Source organism: Phacochoerus africanus, chromosome 2, assembly GCF_016906955.1.
Source record: "Phacochoerus africanus isolate WHEZ1 chromosome 2, ROS_Pafr_v1, whole genome shotgun sequence".
NCBI classification, from domain to species: domain Eukaryota; kingdom Metazoa; phylum Chordata; class Mammalia; order Artiodactyla; family Suidae; genus Phacochoerus; species Phacochoerus africanus.
The window spans coordinates 238,653,389-238,673,183 of record NC_062545.1 but is presented as its reverse complement, the minus strand read 5'-3'; the positions used below and the strand labels follow the sequence as shown (position 1 = coordinate 238,673,183).

At 49.8% G+C, this 19,795-nt stretch overlaps 2 protein-coding genes across 4 annotated transcripts; both read right to left on the bottom strand.

Annotated features, from left to right (window-relative positions):
* Positions 1-11,579: 11,579 nt before the first annotated feature.
* On the bottom strand, positions 11,580-16,293 carry SPAAR (small regulatory polypeptide of amino acid response). Of its 3 annotated transcripts, none has more exons than XR_007133251.1 (2): positions 13,843-14,063; positions 11,580-13,396 (listed from the first exon to the last, which is right to left on the bottom strand). XR_007133251.1 is itself a non-coding variant. In XM_047767912.1 (2 exons), the coding sequence occupies exon 2, from the start codon at positions 12,993-12,995 to the stop codon at positions 12,768-12,770; it is 228 nt and encodes a 75-aa protein (XP_047623868.1). In that variant the 5' UTR covers positions 12,996-13,334; positions 15,783-16,293; the 3' UTR covers positions 12,357-12,767. The 3 variants fall into 3 exon arrangements, 1 of the variants encoding a protein (XP_047623868.1); XR_007133250.1 differs by having other exon boundaries at positions 11,580-13,334; XM_047767912.1 differs by lacking the exon at positions 13,843-14,063 and adding an exon at positions 15,783-16,293 and having other exon boundaries at positions 12,357-13,334.
* A 1,331-nt stretch (positions 16,294-17,624) lies between these two features.
* On the bottom strand, positions 17,625-18,642 carry HRCT1 (histidine rich carboxyl terminus 1). Its single transcript, XM_047769554.1, has one exon. It carries the CDS (start codon positions 18,440-18,442, stop codon positions 18,089-18,091), a length of 354 nt encoding a protein of 117 aa, XP_047625510.1. The 5' UTR covers positions 18,443-18,642; the 3' UTR covers positions 17,625-18,088.
* Positions 18,643-19,795: the final 1,153 nt, after the last annotated feature.

Here is a 19,795-nt window from a genome sequence, read left to right as displayed (position 1 = left end):
TGGGAAAACTAATCTGTGAGAATTAAAACTTAATGATCAACATAGAGCTGTCACTTGTTCAAAGAAATCCACCGATCCCAAATCAAAAGTGACACTAGAACATACTAAAGCATGTATTGGAAAATCAAGGTTGACGGGTGCTGAATGGAATGGGAACAGGAAGGAGAGAAGCGGTCACAATACAATCAGCAGTGCCTGTACCTGTTGCCACCTTCTAAGCAGAGTGTCCTGGGGCTGGCTCACACAAGAGATAGAGAGCCAGCCAGAAAGAGCATCTCTTTCTGACCCTCGGTGACGTCACACCAGTAACTTGAAATTGACCCAAGTGGGAATATTTATACCTCCTCTCTCGGAAATTGGCAAAAACTACATGTCACAACGGTTTTTTTCTTCCCAGAGAGTCAGTGTACCAGTACTCACTGGTCCTAAGTGTGTGTTTGTGGCTTGGTCTCTTTCTAACGGTAAGTCACTTTTACAAATAAAATAAATCTAGGTTCATACACATAGGGTACTTATACGTATCCTATGAGTGGTGTCAGAAAACATCGCAAACTTTGGAAGCAAAATAAGACCTAATATTGGCAATTTCAATGCCTAAGTCTGTGTAGTGCTAGGACACTTGCTAGTGGGTCTGAACATTAATGTTATTTGAAAACTTCCCAATAATGAGGGCTGACATTTTCGAGGGTCTGAGTACTCACCGTAGGATGCAGTTCTTTGTAAATACTTCACAGAAGAGATGTGAAAAGAAAAAGATGTGATTTGTTGTAGAACACTGCAACACTGAAATCAGAAACTCCTCTAAAATCTGGCCAGAGCAACTTTTTTTGTTTTTTTTTTGTTTTTTTTTTTTTTTTGGAGACCCAAGGGCTGGATTTATTTGCCACTATTCATTTTCTTTTTTATTTTATTTTTTTTATCTTTTGGACTTTTTAGGGCTGTACATGCAGCATATGGAAGTTCCCAGGCTAGGGGTCAAATCAGAGCTGTAGCCTCTAACCTACACCACAGCCACAGTAATGCCAGATCCTTAACCCATTGAGCGAGGCCAGGGATCGAGCCCATGTCCTCATGGATACTAGTCAGATTCGTTTCTGCTGAGCCATGACAGGAGCTCCCCACCCTTCATTTTCACATCCCACCATCTCCACAACTTTCAGTAAAGTAAGGACAACCTGACAGGGCTCTCCAACCAGGCCAAAGCAGTGGCCATCGGCAAGAGCAATATTAAATTCAATAGTAAAATCAAGACTAGGGCAAGCAGACAAAAAGAAAAAAAAATATTATTAAAAAAGGAAATGAGTTCTGTGAAGGAACATGTACCCTAATGCCCAGCTATGTTTGGGACACACTTTTTTGTTTGTTTGTTTGTTGTTGTTTGTTTTTCGTTTTTTGTTTTTGCTTTTTAGGGCCACACCTTTGGCATATGGAGGTTCCCAGGCTAGGGGTCGAATCGGAGCTGTAGCCACCAGCCTGCGCCAGAGCCACAGCAATGTGGGATCCGAGCCGTGTCTGGGACCTACACCACAGCTCACGGCAACGCCAGATCCTTAACCCACTGAGCAAGGCCAGGGATCGAACCTGCAACCTCATGATTCCTAGTCAGATTCGTTTCCACTGCACCGCTATGGGAACTCCTTGGGACGCACTCTTAATTCAACCAACATCAATGAAAAATGAAAGTTTTCTAAATCTGAAAAATTTGTCACAAATACGATCAGATGGAGCCATTAATTCTTTTTTGAAAAGAATTAATTCTTTGAAATGAAAAAGTTCATTTCTCAAACGATAACTTTTAAATATCAAATATTTGTAGCATTATTTGGAACCTAAAATACAACACAGGAAATTTCCCATGTGGTGCAGGGGGTTAAGGATCTGGCATTCCCGCAGCTGTGGCACAGGTCACAACTATGGTGCAGGTTTAAGCCCTGGCCCAGGGAACTTCCATGTGCCACAGATGCGGCCCCCCAAAATACGTAAATAAAACACAAACGCACATATCTACAAAATAGAAACAGAGGCACAGACAGAGAGAACAGACTTGTTGCCAAGAAGAAGGGGAGGTAGGGAGGGAAGGATTGGAAGTTTGGGATTAGTGGATGTAAATTAGAATATAGAGGATGGATGAAGAGCAAAGCCCTACCTCATGGTTCCTAGTCGGATTCGTTAACCATTGAGCCACGACGGAAACTCCAAAAAATTTTTTTTCTTCTTACAGCCGCACCTGCGGCATGTGGAAGTTCCTGGGCTAGGGAACTGGATCCTACATCACAGCCACGGCAACACAGAACCTGAGCTGCATCTTCACCTGCATGGTAGCTTGCAGCAACACTGGATCCTTAACCCACTGCGCAAGGCTAGGGATCAAACCTCTATTCTCACAGAGACAATGTCATGTTCTTAACCCGATGAGCCACAATGGGAACTCCTCCCCTCCTTTTAATGTCCAGTGTCTGCATCAGGTAGAGGTCATTTTTTCATGTTACTGAGATAACCTTGTCAAATATATTGGTTCATAATAATAATAAACTGTAAAACTGTATTATTTCCTGAACTTCTGAAAACTTTATTATCATACTATCACAGAAAATTACTCTTTTTAATGTGGTCACTTATTATTTAAAAGCATGTAAATAAGGGTTAAGTGTAGAATAACCTCTGATTTCAGAACTTCTCAAAAATTCAGGGAAATTCCAATTTGTCATTCCTGACTTGAACATTAGTCTCTGCTGGGAATTTGGAAACATTAATCTGGATCATTGACTTTCAAACTTTCTGAAGCAGCAATTTTTTTCTTTGATCATTTTTTGGTTGTTTTCTGTTTGCTTGTTTGTTTCTTTACTTTTTAGGACCACACCCGTGGCATATGGAAGTTCCCAGGCTAGGGGTCGAATCAGAGCTAGCCTACGCCACAGTCACAGCAATGCTGGATCCGAGCCCTGTCTCCAACCTACATCACAACTCAGGGAAATAGGGATCCTTAACCCACTGAGCAATGCCAGGGATCAAACCCATGTCCTCTTGGATGCCAGTCAGATTCGTTTCCGCTGCGCCACAGCGGGAGCTCCCAACAGATCTTTTTTTTTTCTTTTTTTTTTTCTTTTCGCTTTTTAGGGCCACACTCACAGCATATGGAGGTTCCCAGGCTAGGGATCAAATCAGAGCTCAACAGGGATCCTTAACCCACTGAGCAATGCCAGGGATCAAACCCGTGTCCTCTTGGATGCTAGTCAGATTCGTTTCCGCTGCACCACGATGGGAACTCCCAACAGATCTTCTCTAATCAATCAAAATCCACCTTGGAAATAGACATAAAAGATTTTTTTTTTTAAAAGAAGCTCTGGCTGAAGGAGATGGGAGAATAAAGAGACAAGATTATGTCCTAAACTTTGGGACCAAATTGCTGATTGACTTGCAGTCCATCACCTTAGTGTCTTGAGGTCTTGGTTTCCTCATCTGTAAACTGAAAGTTGACCACACTCCCCTGGGTCCCTGTGCATGTCGTAGGAGACAGTTGCCATAAGGCTGCAGAGGAGCTCTGCAAACCGGGACATTGTGTAGAGTGTCAGGTTCTGCACAGATAGAGGACCCCACACACCTGATCCAGCCCTTGTTCTGGGAGCCCGAAGGGGAGAACAAGGTCCCCAGACGCCACACCCATTCTGGCTGCTTTCCTAAGACTCTCTCTCTGCCAGTGTCCATCCCTTTTATAGGCTGGGGCTTTAAGATGTAAACAAGACCTTAGATTTAAAGTGGGATCGGGCAGCATAACACAGAAAACATTATTTCTCACTTGAAAATTATGAATTATAGGAGTTCCCATTGTGGCGCAGCAGAAACGAATCCAACTAGTAAGCATGAGGTTGCAGGTTCGATCTCTGGCCTCGCTCAGTGGGTTAAGGATCCTGCGTTGCCGTGAGCTGCGGTGTAGATTGCAGACGTGGCTTGGATCCCATGTGGCTGTGCCTGTGGTGTAGGCTGGCAGCAACAGCTCCAATTAGACCCCTAGCCCGGGAAACTCCATATGCCGAGGGTGTGGCCCTAAAAAAAGACAAGAGACCAAAAAAAAAGAAAAGAAAATTATGAGTTATAAAAAAGGGGAATGTGGGGAGTTCCTCTGTGGTACGGAGGGTTAAGGATCCAGTGTTGTCACTGCAGTAGTTTGGGTCGCTGATGTGTCATGGGTTTGATCCCCGGCCCGGGTATTTCCATATGCTGAAGGTGCAGCCAAAAAATGGGGGCAGGGTGTGTGAATTTTGAGGAAGTTCAAAGTTCCTTGAAATGGGGGCCAGAAAGTTGTATCTCAGTCTGGAATTGCCATACAATCTAGGGAAACATGTCCGTTCCCCTCTCGGAACCTCAGAACACACATCTGTAAAAGGCCAGGAGGGCTACGATGACTCCACTTTTCCACTGACGGGATTCACGCCGCCTTGTTTTCTGGCCAAGATCACTCAGGGAAAAAAAAAGTCCATTTTGTTCATCTATGTTCAGCGTGTTCCTGGCAAGTGCAGCTCTGGCATCCCTCAGTCCAGGGCTCTTTTTGCAAAGAGTAACATTAATAGTAAAGTTTGCTTTTTAAACCTTTGTGTCATCTTTTTAAAAAATCATATTACATGGAATAAAAAGCAACACATGCTGGTTAAAACAAATGCAAACAATGCCGAAGAACACAAAGTAATCAGTGTTTCCTTCTCTTTCCAATCCTATCCCTGGTGGTAATTATATCCTTCCAGACTTTTCTCTATATTTATACAAACACATATACATATGTGTAATTTAGGAGATTGTTCTTTTCTTCCTTAGGAAGAAAGGATATTTGTTTATTTGCTCCCCCTTTATTCTTAAAAGACCATGCTGTAAAGCACTTTTTTCCCTCTATTTATAGTAGGCTGTTTCCAAGTCAGTACACTTTTGTCATAACTGTTACTCCATTTGTGGCTGGACTGGAATTTGTTTATATATTTCTCTGTTGATGAATACTTAGATCTTTATAATATTTTGCAGTGGAAACAAATCTGATTAGGAACCATGGGGTTGACAGTTTGATTCCTGGCCTCGCTCAGGGAGTTAAGGATGCCGCGTTGCCGTGCGCTGTGGTGTGGGTCACACACGCAGCTCAGATCTGGCGTTGCTGTGGCTGTGGCGTAGGCTGGCAGCTGTAGCTCTGATTAGACCCCTAGCCTGGGAACCTCCATGTGCCGTGGGAGGCACATTGATATTTCTCCAATTTCCTCTACTTTCTACTTACTGATACATGATAAAATCCTTTTCATGATAATGAGGTTAAATTGACTTCGTTTGTTTTCATACCTGCCTAGTGTCTAATGTGGTGTCTCTGCTAGGATGTCTGATTGGTGCTTAGCCAGCTCCTAACTCTCATTCTTATTCTGTGTGTGTGTGTGTGTGTGTGTGTGTGTGCGCGCACGCGCATGTGCACACACACGCGCAGCAGCAGCATCTGTCTTTTCAAGTGTCATGTCCTGAGGAGAGTGGGGACTACCAGAGCACAATGGCCCTTTTTACTCCTTGGAACAAGTGGTTTCCTTTAAGGAAGGAACTTTTCCGGAAAACATGTTATTTCAGGGCCTCCTGATTCCAGAATCCAGCCTGTCCCAGAGAGAAACAGCAGGCTGGTGGCAGGGCCACCATGGGAGGAGGAAAAGCAGGGCAGGTGGGGGTGGGAGGGCTCCTCACAGCTGGGTTTCCAGGATCCTCCCTCTGTCACATTGTCACACATCCTCTGGACAAGGGCAGGGGGTGGGGATGGAGGGGTGGGGATTCTCACTAGCCTGACACCCAGCCGGTAGTGGAGGAGGCACGGTTAGGACAGAGCTGGGCAGAAGAGAGCAGGGTTCTCCCTGCCTTCATCCTGGGATGGAGCAGATGGAGCTGGGAGGGCATGGAGGGGCACAGTCTGAACCTGCACAGGTGTAGAGCCCTAGGGAGGCCCCAGTTGCGGCTCAGGGCTGAGCTCTATTAACTCAGAAGTCCAGGCCTTGGCAGGTGTTACCTGGGTTGAGGGTTCGTGGGCTGTGCATTTGAACTGTGTATGGCAAAGACCCCCTAACTTCTTCAAAGACCGTTCTAGGTGGGACACATGTGAGCAAGGCTTTTGTCCAGGGAAACCCAGGGCAAATCACACCCCTGGTTCTTCCACCTTCCCTTCATCCTGAAGATAGGAAATGAGTCGGCTGAGAGTTTGCTTGATGCAGACCCCACTTGCAGAGAAAAAAAGGCAGGTTAGCTTTGCGCCTGAAGGTTCCAGCAGCACTGGAGAGCCCCACAGCAGGGGCTCAGTCCCTCGGCTGTAAATGGAGATGATGGAGTCGCTGTGAGCACCGACTGGATGAGACACAGAAGGCAGAGTGCCTGGCACACAATAGGAATCCAGGAAATAGAAACCAGTAGTAGTAGGATGAACAGAGAGAATGCTGCATTTGGAGCTGGGGGCAGGGGTTCACATGAGGCTTCACCCAGATTTCCTGATGAACCTGAGCAGCCCCTTCCCTGGCTGCCACCAGATAAACACTCCAGTTTTGCCACTGCCTGGTGACAGCCTTAGTCTCTGTCCTTGCAGGGCCACCTCCCTCCCTTGGGGATAGAGGAGCTCCCTGCTGGCATCTTACAGAGCCTTTCGCTCTTCTTGCACATGGGCTGCACTAGGAAGAATGGCAAGAGCACTTCAGGCCAATAATACAGACCGCGACGTACACACACACACACACACACACACACACCACACATAACACTCAAGGGCTGCTCCCTTCACTCCAGTCAAACTGTTCTTGCCAAGGTCATTGTCAGCTGTCATGTTGCAAGACCCAAGGCCACTTCTCATTGCTCACCTTCACTGATCCCCCCAAAACTTTCAATCAGTTGACCAACCCTCTCAGAGAACCACTCTCTCCCACACAAGGAGATAGAATATGGGACACCCAGTTACACTTGAACCTCAGATAGACAAGGAGCAATGTTTTAGTATAAGTATATCCCAAATACTGCATGGGACATATATATACTAAAAATTATTTGTCATCTCCCTGAAATTAAAATTAACTAGATGAGGAGTTCCCATTGTGGTGCAGTGGAAATGAACCCAACTAGGAACCATCAGGTTTTGGGTTCAATCCCTGGCTTCGCTCAGTGGGCTAAGGGTCTGGCGTTGCCATGAGCTGTGGTGTAGGTTGCAGATGCAGCTTCAATCCTGTGTTGCTGTGGCTGTGGTATAGGCTGGCGGCTGATGCTCCAGTTGGACCCCTAGCCTTCAAAGAACTAGAACAAAGTATTTTAAAATTTGTATAGAAATATAAAAGACTCTGGATAGCCAAAGCAATATTGAAAAAGAAAAACAGAACTGGATGAATCAGGCTTCTTGACTTCAGACTCTAGTACAAAACTACTGTATTCAAAACAGTATGGTACTGGCACAAAAATAGAAATACAGATCAGTAGAACAGGATAGAAAGCTCAGAATTAAGTTCAAGCAGCTATGGTTAACAAATCTATGAAAAAGGAGACAGGAATACACAGTGGAGGAGTTCCGGTCATGGCTCAATGGTTAGCAAATCTGACTAGCATCCATGAGGATGCAGGTTCGATCCCTGGCCTTGCTCAGTGGGTTAAGGATCTGGTGTTGCTATGAGCTGTGGTGTAGGTCAGATCCCACGTTGCTATGGCTGTGGCCTAGGCTGGCAGCTGTAGCTCCAATTGGTCCCCTAGCCTGCAAACCTCCATATGCTGCAGGTGCAGCCCTAAAAAAAAAAAAAGGCAAAAAAAAGAAAAAGAAAAAAAAGAATATAGCATGGAGGAAAGACAGTCTCTTCAATAAGTAGTGCGGGGGAAAATTGGACAGCTACATGAAAAGAATGAAATTAGAACATTCTCTAACACCACACACAAAAATAAACTCAAAATGTATTAGAGACCTAAACATAAGGCCAGATATTATCAAACTCCTGGAGGAAAACATTAGCAGAACACCCTTTGACATATATCACAGCACTATCCTGGTTAATCCACCTCCTGGAATAATGAAAACAAAAAGAAAAATAATCCAGTGGGACCCAATTTAACTTAAAAGCTTTTGCACAGCCAGGAAAATCATAAACAAAATGAAAAGGCAACAGACAGAATGGGAGAAAATCTTTGCAAATGATGTGACTGATAAAGGATTCATTTCCAAAATATACAAACATCGCACGGAGCTTCATATTTAAAAAAAAAAAAAAACTTGAAAATGAGAAGAAGATCCAAAAAGACATTTCTTCAAAGAAGACAGATGGCAAAAACAAAAAAACAACCTATGAAAAGATGCTCAACATCACTAATTATCAGAGAAATGCAAGTCAAAACTAAAGGGAGGTATCACCTCATACCAGTCAAAATGGCCATCATCAAAACGTCCACAAACAGTAAGTGATTGGTACAGGGTGTGGAGTGTTAGAAACGGTGAGGGAAGAAGCAATGAGATCTCATGCAGGTTTATCAACCAACAGAGTGGCCAGGAGCACTGAGCAGAGAGAACTCAGGCTCTCCGTAGCTTAGGGAGCATCTAGTTATATAGAGAAAGGGGTAGTTTCCACTTTTAGCACAGGTTCCGGTGTGGAGTAAGAAAAGAGGTAAGATACAGACTATGTTTTATAATTTAACAGTTTACCCAGACATTCTTGTTTGGCAGCTTTGTGTTTCATTTTGTACAGTTAGCACTTAACACGGAGAAAAAGGAACTTTCCCATCTGCTGGTAGGAACATGGATTGGTATAACCACTATGAAGGACAGTATGGAGGTGCCTTAAAAAATTCAATAAAGAGGGAGTTCCCGTCGTGGCTCAGTGGGTAATGAATCCAACTAGAAATCATGAGGTTGAGGGTTCGATCCCTGGCCTTGCTCAGTGGGTTGAGGATCCAGCATTGCTGTGAGCTGTGGTGTAGGTCGCAGATGTGGCTCGGATCCAGCATTGCTGTGGCTGTGGCATAGGCCAGCAGCTACAGCTCCAATCAGACCCCTAGCCTGGGAACCTCCATATGCTGTGGGAGTGGCCCTAAAAAGACAAAAGACAAAAGACAAAAAAAAAAAAAACAAAACTGCCTGCCATATGAGCCAGCAATCCCATTCCTGGGCATCTATCTGGAGAAAACCATAATTTGAAAACACACATGCACCCCAATGTTCACTGAAGCACTATTTACAATAGTCAAGACATGCAAACAACATAAATGTCCACCGACAGAGGAATGGATAAAAAAGAGGTCATACTGGAAGTTCCTGTCATGGCGCAGTGGTTAATGAATCCGACTAGGAACCACGAGGTTGAGGGTTCGATCCCTGACCTTGCTCAGTGGGTTAAGGATCCGGCATTGCCATGAGCTGTGGTGTAGGTTGCAGACGCGGCTCGGATCCAGTGTTGCTGTGGCTGTGGTGCAGGCTGGTGGCTACAGCTCCGATTAGACCACTAGCTGGGAACCTCTATATGCCGTGAGAACAGCCCAAGAAATGGCAAAAAGACAAAAAAAAAAAAAATGAGGTCATACATATATACAATGGAATGTTATTTAGCCATAAAAGAGAATAAAATAATGCCATTTGCAGCAACATAGATGGACCTAGAATTACCATACTGAGTGAAATCAGACAGAGAAAGACACCTATCATATGATATCAGTTATATGTGGAATCTAATAAAAAATCATGCGAAAGAGGTTTTTTTTTGTCTTTTTAGGGCCACACCCAAAGCATATGGAGGTTCCCAAGCTAGGGGTCTAATAGGAGCTACAGCTGCCAGCCGACCCCACAGCCACAGCAACACAGGATCTGAGCCTCATCTGTGACCTACACCACAACTCAGGGCGACGCCAGATCCTTAACCCACTGAGAGAGGCCAGGGATCGAACCCACATCCTCATGGATGCTAGTTGGGTTCAATAAAAGTTGAGCCATGATGGGAACTCCCACTAAGCTGCACATTTGAAACTAATACAACATTGTAAGTCAACTATAGTCTAATAAAATTAAATTTAAAAAATTAACTGGATGCCCTGTATTTTTATTTGCTAAGTCTAGAAAATCTAGATACACGTGCACACTTTGAAAGATTGCTCCTCTCCAGCCTGACAGGTAGAACTGCTTCTTTGTGGCCTTTATCTTTTGTTGCCCAGAAACATAACTGGCCAGATGTGGCAAGAAGTCACCCTCCCAAGAGCTGGCTGTGGTCCAGCCGCATCTCCTCACGTCTGGCGGAACTGCTTACTCCCTGCCCTACACGTTCTCTGAACCTCCACTCATGCCATTCCTTCTGTTTGAACACCCTCCTCCAAACCCTGCCTGTTGAAGTGCCCACTTTTCTTGAAGTTCAACTCACTCAAGGGCCACCTCCTCCAAGGTTTCCCTGGATTCTCCCTGCTCCTTCCCTCCCCCCAGGTACTGTGTCATTTGCACACCTGTCCAAGAGACTAAACTGGGAGTTTATCGAATGCTGGGACAAGGTCTGGTCGACTCCCACATTCCCTGGGCAGGGCCTGATACAGTCTGTGCTCAGCCAGGGTTTACTGAATAGAATGAATGACAATGAGTGAATGAGTAGAATGAATGAGAGGAATGAATGCATGTATAAGTAGGTGAGGAAATAAGGTGCAGAGATGGAGTGAATGGATGGGTAAACAGAGGGATGGATGAGTGGATGGGTAGATGGATGGGTCGATGGGTGGATGGATGGACGGATGGGTGGACGGATGGGTCGATGGATGGACGGATGGGTCGATGGGTGGACAGGTGGGTGGATGGGTCGATGGGTGGATGGATGGGTTGATGAGTAGATGGATGGGTTAATGAGTGGGTGGATGAGTGAATGAGAATTGAGGAGACCTCAGGGGTTGACCCACTGCCTGCCACCTGGAGAGTGAGGCTGCCCGGCTTACCAGCCATTGTTTCGTTTTCAGAACCTGTGAGGCCAGCCAGCAGACCCTCCTCCACAGACCCGGGGAGGGTTGTAACCACAACAGACAGAAGCAGAGCCCTGGGCCTGGGGTCCTGATACTAGGGTCCAGCTGAAATGTGCACTGCTTGAGGACAAAGAGAGGCTGAGACCCACTCTTTTCTCCCTTCCCGGATTTGTTACCACCGTCTCGGCCCTGTGCCCGGGTATTTCTTTGTGCCTGGAGCTGTTCACCTCTGATGCATCTGGACACCTTTGAGAACAGGCCACTGCTGAGCTTCTGTGGAGATGTGTCTCCCAGGACACCTTTAAGGAAGGACTTCAGGGCCAGCCTTGGCTGGAGAGCTGCTTTGCCTGAGGTCAAACCCACCCCTTGCACTCCTGCACCTGTACAGCCCCAAGCCTCTCTCTCTGAGAGTCCTTTCTGTGGCAGCCACATGCCAGGGGGGCCTGTCTGGGCAGCCTCAGAGGCCAGACCCCCTCTCAGGATCAGTCCTGCCCCCTTCAACAAGCAGCTCCTGGGAGAGTGATCTCTTGAGGGCTGGATGGAGCCATGAGTCAGGAGGATCCAAATTTTGTAGCTTGCAAACCACACTCTTAACTATGACCCCGCATTCACTTCCTGGGTACAAAGAAAACAGATTTTCTGTAAATAAAAACTGAACATCTCTTTATTTGTGATGCAAGCAAGAGCTTTGTTACACTCTGTCAATGAAACATTTTAACTTACTCAAAATCACCTTTCAGTTGCCGATTTTTCTATCATTCCTGAGGGACCCAAGTCCCTCACAGTATCTTCGAAGTGATCTGTAAGAATATAGTGATAAATTCTCATACCAAACATGTTGCAAAGTCTTCTTTCTGGCTTTCCTGTTAATAAAACATCTTGAGCTTTCTGTGACTCTTTCTCTTCTGTTTCCTTTTGTGGTTTCCCAACCCCGATTCTTAGGAGACCCATAAAAGGATAGGCATGTTCAATTATAAAATAAATCACCAGTTCCCAGGAAGCAGCCCTTTGGTTTCAGAATTTCACTGCTGATTTCAGGTAACCAGCAGGGCACAGGTGTCAGGGGTGAGCTCTGCAGGATGTGCACAAGCAAGTAGCAAAGTGGCTCAATTACAGGAACAGAGAAGACGTCATTGGTAAAACTGTCCACTTGAGGGCTCTGCTTCCTCCGGTGGCAACAGAATCAGTTTCACAGGTCACAGGCATCCAGGGATAAGCTGAGTTAACCAACACTCTTTTTTTTGTCTTTTTGTTTTTTCAGGGCCATATGTGGCATGTGGAGGTTTCCAGGCTAGGGGTCAAATCGGAGCTGTAGCCACCGGCCTACACCACAGCCACAGCAACGCCAGATCTGAGCAGCCCCTGTGACCTAGCTCTCAGCAACGCCAGATCCTTGACCCGCTGAGCAAGGCCAGGGATCGAACCCACAACCTCATGGTTCCTAGTCGGATTCATTTCCACTGTGCCATGATGGGAACTCCCAACACTCTTCACAATAAAGTCCGGTGAGATTTCAGTTCACTGTGTAGATCAGAAGACCTGGTCCACCATGCCATCCAACACTCAGTCACTCACCCTCTGGACCTCTCCTAAGCCCCATCCTGTGGTTAGGATCCAGCTGAGCTCTTGGAGGTCAGAGCTGACTCCCACCTGGTCCTATCACCATGGATCTCCCAGGCTGCAGGACATGGGACAGGGTTTACTGGACACAGGCAGGGAAGGATGGGAAAGCCAGCATTGGAGGAGTGGGTCACCAGAGAAGGCTTGCTGGGGCATAAACAAGTCTGACCACCAGCAGAGCAAAGGCCGAGATCTGGCAGGTCTCACATGAAGGTCCAGAAGTCCCGGGCACCCACCACTGGTTGGACATGGCGACCTGGCCCCGTGAAGAGAGAAGCCTCCTGGCGAAACGTGGCCACCGTGAAGCTGTGGCCTGGGCCCCTCTGAGGATCCCGGGCCCTTGAGTCACAGCTGAAGCAGCAGAGGACGCAGGTGATGACCACGGTGACCACAAACAGCACGGCCACCACTCCAATCACAGCCGTTTCCATGGCCCTGCGTGGCCGCTGACCCACTGAGCAACCTGGGACGAGTCTTGGAGCCTCAGCTCCCTGTCTGAAGCCGGGGCTCTCGGTGATGGCAGGTACCCTCGCTCCTCAGGCCACTCTCCCTGTGATCTTCTAAGAAGGTGCTGGTCTGAGGCCCTGACTGCTGCCTTGTCTGGGCTGTTGGGTGCCCCGCATGGCCCTACTCCAATCTCACTGGGTCTCTGTCACTGTTTCCTGAGCCTCAGGCCAGGCTTCTGAGAGCCATGGGCAACTCCACTGGCAGCTCTGGAAGAAGCGATGTCCTTTAAGGCGTGAGCTCAAGACTCCCTGGACTCGGAGGGGCTGGAAGAAGGCAGAAGGCTTTGCTCAGAGGGAGCCTCGCTAATCCAGCCCTCTGGTGACGCCTACAGATTTCAAGAGTTTGTGTGCTCAGACAAAGACCAAATACTCCCCCTCCTCCTGGGGATCTGGGATGAGCCCAGGCTCCTCCCCTGGAGGAACCTTGGGCCAGTCCTTGAATCGGCCAATCTGCCGCCTCCCGAGCCCCGGGCCCTAGGCAGGGGGCAGGGACAAAGATGGGGAGGAGGCAACACTAGCTCTGGCCAAGCGCTGCTGGGTCACCGTGAGTACCCGCTCCATTTGGCCTCCTTCTAGGCCTGGCCCAGAAAGTGCTGTTTAGACAGGACGGGTCGCTCTCCGGGCTGGGTGTCCGAGCCCTTCACTAACTACTGTGGGCCCCTAAGTCCCGCAGTTCTGAGATGTGCCCCCCTGCCACCCGTGCCAGCCTCCCCCAGCCCTTCCTGCTGCCTGCTCGTGCCCACTGCTCACACGCACTGCTGTGAACACTTACCCTGGGCTCCCTGCTGGCTGAACACAATGCCATGGCCTCCTGACCTGGCAGCCACCCCCGGGGCCAGGCCACGTCACGCTCATCCCTGGGTGCTGCAGCCTCGGTCCTGCCTGGGACGAGGCTCTGTGAGGTCTGAGTGTGGCTGAGAGCACTTCCTGAACTCCTTCCTCCAATTGTGAGTGAGGGCCCAGGATCCGCAAAGCTGCCGGCCCCCTTGGTGACTGCACTTACCCCCACCCCCACCCCAGACACACCCCAGCCACTCCAGCCCTGCTCTCGCCAGGGTTCCGCTTCACCAAGTCAGGGTAACGCAGTGAGACAGGCCTCACTGGGCCACTGAGAAAGTCTGCCAGCCGGGGCTCCATCCTGACTGTCCCTCGGTCACCGTCCTTCCACAGCTGACACCTCCTGAAACCACTACCACTTCCAGAAAGGAGATAGGGCTGTTAGCCCCCCTTTACCCAAACTCGGAGAAAGGGAGTCAAGAAGAACAATAATTTCAGACACTTGACACAAGCAGGCATCATCTCAAATAATGGTTCTGGTGACACTGTGAAATGATACGATCTCAATTTCACAGATAAAGACGCTGAGAGTCAGAGAGGTTAAATGACCTGACCATGGCCTATTGCTAGTTAGTAGTGATAACTACTAACTAGTTATTGGTGATAACCAGAGCACCAAAGGGCCAGGAGGGACTGCCCTCCTTTCCCTGCTAGTTCAGAGCTCTCTCCAGGCACCCCGGGTCCACAGAGCAATTGCCTCCTCCTGTAGTTTCACTGATCAGTGTGTGAAGGCCCAGAGAGGGTCAAGGGCTCGGCCAGAGCCACACAGCCCAGGTCCTTTTCAATTTCTCCAAGGCCCCAGTGAACTTTCTTTGGTACCAGTTTTAGGAAGCAGCGTACATACAGAATGGGAGAGTGACGATTTGGAGGAAATGATTTCCTGCCAAAGTCTCTTTCTTTCCTTTTCCAAGATGATGGGACAACCGGGGCTCCAGGTTCCTCCTCTGTGTGGGCAAAGGAGGAGCATGGAGCCAGCTGGGGCTGTGCCAGGAAGCCAGACACCTTGAATTTTTTGTATTAACGGGGATGACCAGAAGCAGGGTGCAGGACATGCGCTGAGCCAATCTGTGGGGTCTGTAGTTTCACACTGAATTACCAAGATCAATTAGTCAATTTGGGAGGCGAAGGGTACCAAGGGGACTGCTTGTCTTAAGGGTCTTTCAAGGTATCTTCTCTTTTGTGACTTTGGTAATCCTGTGACAGACAGTGCCTTCCCATGAGCCCCAGACACAGTGGAGCTCCCCAAAACATCTGTTGCTTAGGTACAAGGCACATCTTGGAGTTCCTTTCATGACTCAGCAGTTAAAGAACCCAATGAGGATCCACAAGGATGCGGGTTCGATCCCTGGCCTTGCTCAGTGGGTTAAGGATCCAGGCATTGCCCTGAGCTGTGGTGTAGGTCCCAGACACGGCTTGGATCCCGCGTTGCTGTGGCTGTGGTGTCGGCTGGCAGCTGTAGCTCGGATTCGACCCCTAGCCTGGGAACTTCCATATACCATGGGTGTGGCCCTAAAAAAGTAAAAAACAAACACAAAAACCCACACATCTGTCCTCCCAGCATCCATCCTTGTCCGCTGATCACAAAAAAAGCAACAGCCTGTGCACCGCTCTCATAAACAGGGGTAAGGGTAATGGCAGGCATCCTGCAACAAAGAGGATGCGGGCTCTCTCAGAGGATGCTCAAGGCCGCACTTAGGAAAGGCAGACCACCCGAGATTGACATGAGGCTCTGCAGTGGGATGAAGGGGAGGGGAGGTCCAGGCCAGCGGTCTACAGACCTCCACACCCATCTCAACACAGGGACTTGGGGAGGGAGCACAGACTCCCTCATCAAGGCCCCGGGGGCTCAAAGGCCTAATCCTTGCAGGGTCTTACCGTTCTACTTAGTGTCCCTCAAGCCACAAACTGCTCGCCGTCGTTACTCCAATCACATTTCCTTTTCCAGAGAGCAGCTGCTGTGTGGGCTGGTTTCCCACTGGGGGGTGCCCTGAAAGAGTTCTCAGATCTAGGAGGGCAGGAGCCCCTGAATCGTGCCATAAATCTCAAGGAAAAGAGATATCATGGGGTCAGTGTGCCCATAGAAATAACAACCACAGTAAACTGGAAACCCAGAGGAGAAAGCATCAAACGCTTCTTGGGCAAAGACACAGCAAGAGGAAGGTGCAGGGTGTTTTCTGGCCCGAAGGACTGAGGTGGTGTGACTAGGACAAAAGGAACAAGGCGTTGCCAGCAACCAGACCGGGGGGCCTTGAAGGGCCAACCAAGAGGCAGAGACTTTGTCCCAAGGGCAATGAAGAGGCTACAGCATGGAGAGGCTTTGCAAAGGGACAGGGATGGAGGTGGGCAGGCTTGGAGGGGCTGTGGCAGGAATCCAGGCTGGGGATGAGCTAGGGGAGTCATGGGGGAGGGGGGAGGGGAGGCGATGAGGGAGGGGAGGGGATTTAAGGGGGGCGTCCAAGGGCACCGGAGACCCAGAGTCCACTTTCCCAAGCCTGAAATCTAGTCTGGCTCTGTCTGTGTGAGTTTGCCTCCCTCTCCCCCTCCCACCCCCCCCACCCCGCTCCCTCCCCAGCCCTCACAGAGAATCCACCGGAAAATAGAAAAGAAACAGGACATTCTGTTCCAGTGAGTCACCAGGCCCTGACTTTCTGGCCTGTTCTCCAGCCCCTCCCCACCTCGTCTGGCCCCCAGGCCTCTCCCCCTCCGTGTTCCTCCCCAGCACACAGGATTTCCTTCCTCACTGAAGGCCTCAGAACAAGATTTCTGTCCTCCATGTGGAATTCCGCCCGTGTCCCAGGGCGTTTGGGAATGTGCCTCCAGGCTTTGGCAAGGAGTTTCTGTCATCTATCCATCCCGTTTTAGGGAAGAGGAAACTGAGACTCAGGAGCCAAGCACTCTCCCAAGGCCACCCAGCACCACCTGCTCCCTCCTAACCACCTGGCACCAGCCACATACAGGCACTAGAGGGGCTGGAGACTCAAGGCGTGGATGAGAAACCCTGACCCTCTTACCATGGAAACTTTGTTTCTCTTGTTCGTTTGGTGTTTCTTTTTTCTTTTCTTTTCTTTTCTTTTCTTTTTTTTTTTTTGTCTTTTTGCCTTTTTCTAGGGCTGCTCTGGTGGCACATGGAGGTTCCCAGGCTAGGGGTCTGTAGCCTATGCCAGAGCCACAGCAACGCGGGATCTTAGCCACATCTGCGACCTACACCACAGCTCACAGCAATGCCAGATCTTTAACCCACTGGGCGAGGCCAGGGATCGAACCTGCAACCTCACGGTTCCTAGTCAGATTCGTTAGCCCCTGTGCCACGACGGGAACTCCTTACCAAGGAAACTTTGAATTCAGCACAGCCCACAGAGCGGGGCTTTCTGCATGTTCAGGGCACATTCTGCCTAGAGATGGGCTGGAAAGAGCCTGGGCAGCCTTGACCCTCCTCTCTCTGAGCCCCTGGACTGTCCCACAGAAGCCCAGAGCCCCATGGGTACAGGGAGAGCCCGGTCTGGGCACGGCTGCCTGCAAACCCTAACTCCTTTCTTGGACCTCAGACCCACCTCTCACCTACTGTCCTGGAGCCCTGCGGAGCTGCTCTGTGTCCCCCAGGGCACAGCCGGTGCAGGCACTCACTTCCTGCCAGAGAGGAAGGTCCAGGCCAGAGCAGACACAGGCCTGGCGGCTCCCTCCCACTTGAGTTACAATAAAGGGCCTCTTGACAAAAGCTTCTTGGTGCTTTTTATTTTCTTGTATTAAGGCTGCACTGAATTGACCGTGCAGCCTTAGACTGCCTTCTGCAAATGAAAGGGCGGTGCCAGGGCCCCTCCCAGCTATTGCCCTGGACGGAGACCTGGTCATTCAGAGAGAGTAGGGTACACCTTCTGTGCATCCGCACATACAGCAGCTGGCACTCCTGGTGCCAGGTGGGAGTTGCAGTTACAAAGTGGTGTCCATCCCCAGAGACCACCCCTGCTCTCTGGCCTATCAGCCTCCGGTGTGAGCAGGGGCACCCCCGGTGGTGGTCCTAGGCTCTCTGCCTCCATCGTTGCCCACTGGGGCGTAGCATGCAAATGACACCCAAGCAGGACCTGGCTTTCACCATGGAGAGGTGCCCTTCCGAGCGGGAAAGCAGGGGTCCACTTGTCCTGGTGACGGTGAGGCAGGTAGGTGGCAGCTGCCATTCGCAGGCATCAGCGGCGGCCTCGGTGGGAGTGGGCATGGGCTTGGCGGTGGGCGTGGGAGTGGGTCTGGTGGTGGTGGTGGTGGTGGTGGTGATGGTGGCGGTGGCCCGCCTGGGGAGCCTGGAACGCCCGGCCAGTGTGACGGAAATGATGCAAGCGTCCCAGGTGGCCTCGACCTGCAGAGATCCAAGACTGGGCCCACCTGACTCGGTTTCTTCTTGCAGCAGGAGGGTTCTTCTCCACGTCATGCTCCTCCTGTCTGCGGTACAAACAGGTGGCCAGCAGCAGCAGCAGCAGCAGCACGGCCACAGCGGCGCCTGCAATCAAGCCCACGAGGGCCGTGCTCCCCAGGAGGCCCAGCATCTGGGAGCGGGCCAGTGGATAGGAGCCTGGTGGCTCCTCGCTGCTTCTTCCCCTTCAGCGGCTTCTGCTCCGTCCTCACAGTCCCTGGACTGTGTTTTCTCAGCTCCTGTGGGCTGGAGAGCAGCCAGGGAATGTGGGCGCAGCCTCTTTGGGCTGGAGCTGCTGGCCAAGGGGAGGCCAGGCAACTGTTAACTCTGGGGAAGCCTGCAGCAAGGCTAGGTGGGGACAGAGGAGCTGAAAGGAGGGGCCATGGGGGGAGAGCCCTGGGGCTGGAGATAAGAAGTTTAGGGCCCCCAACTGTGCCGCCTGGCCGAGTGACTGGACCAGCCCCATCCCCTCCCTGGGCCTCAGTTCCTGCTTCTCTCAGGGACAAAGGTTCCACACAGCAGTTAAGAACATGGGTTCTGGAACCACCTGCTCATTAGCCCTGTGACTGTGCACAGGTTTCCTAAGTTCACTGTGCCTCAGTTTCCTCATCTGTAAAATGGCTCAGAGGGGTATCCCTCCTCATAAGGTTTTCCGAGAATTCAACACGTCAAGATTTATAAAGCATTTAAACCAGTTCCTTTCTTTTCCCTTTTTCTTTTTTTTTTTTTTTTTTTGTCATGTCTTTTTAGGGCCACTCTCATGGCATATGGAGATTTCCGGGCTAAGGGTTGAATTGGAGCTGTAGCCACCAGCCTATGCCACAGCCACAGCCACAGCCACGCGGGATCCCAGCCACATCTGAGACCTACACCACAGCTCATGGCAACACCGGATCCTTAACCCACTGAGCGAGGCCAGGGATTGAACCCACATCCTCATGGATGCTAGTCGGATTCGTTAACAACTGAGCCATGATGCAAACTCCTTTTTCTCTTCTTCTTTTTTTTTTTTTTTGTGTCATTCTTAAACCAGTTGCTGACACACGTGTTTGCCATTGATATTATGACAGTGGACTTTAGATGACTTGGGAGACCCTGTCCGGCAGCCCACATAGGCCTCTGGGACAGAGTCTGTGTTGAGCAAACTGTCCCACTCCAGGAGCTCAGGTGGGCCCCGGTGACAGATTCTTATCAGCCAAGGAGGTGAAATAACTCTCTCTGGGTCCTGGGTCCTGCCAGGTCTGGGAGCCAAGAGAGTCTGGGTGTCAGCCCAGGGCTGCAGGAGGCAGCCAGGAGGCCGCTGAAGTCAGAAGGGCCAGGCCCCAGTCTCAGCCTCCAGGCTCACAGTCAACAAGCTAACTGGCCATAAATGGCAGGCTCCTTGCTCTGTCCTACCCTCCCTGCCCAGCGGTCATAAGCTGCCCTTCCTACCTGGGAGAGAATGTACAGAGCAGGCAGGACCTGAGCAGTAGACCTGAATCCTCTG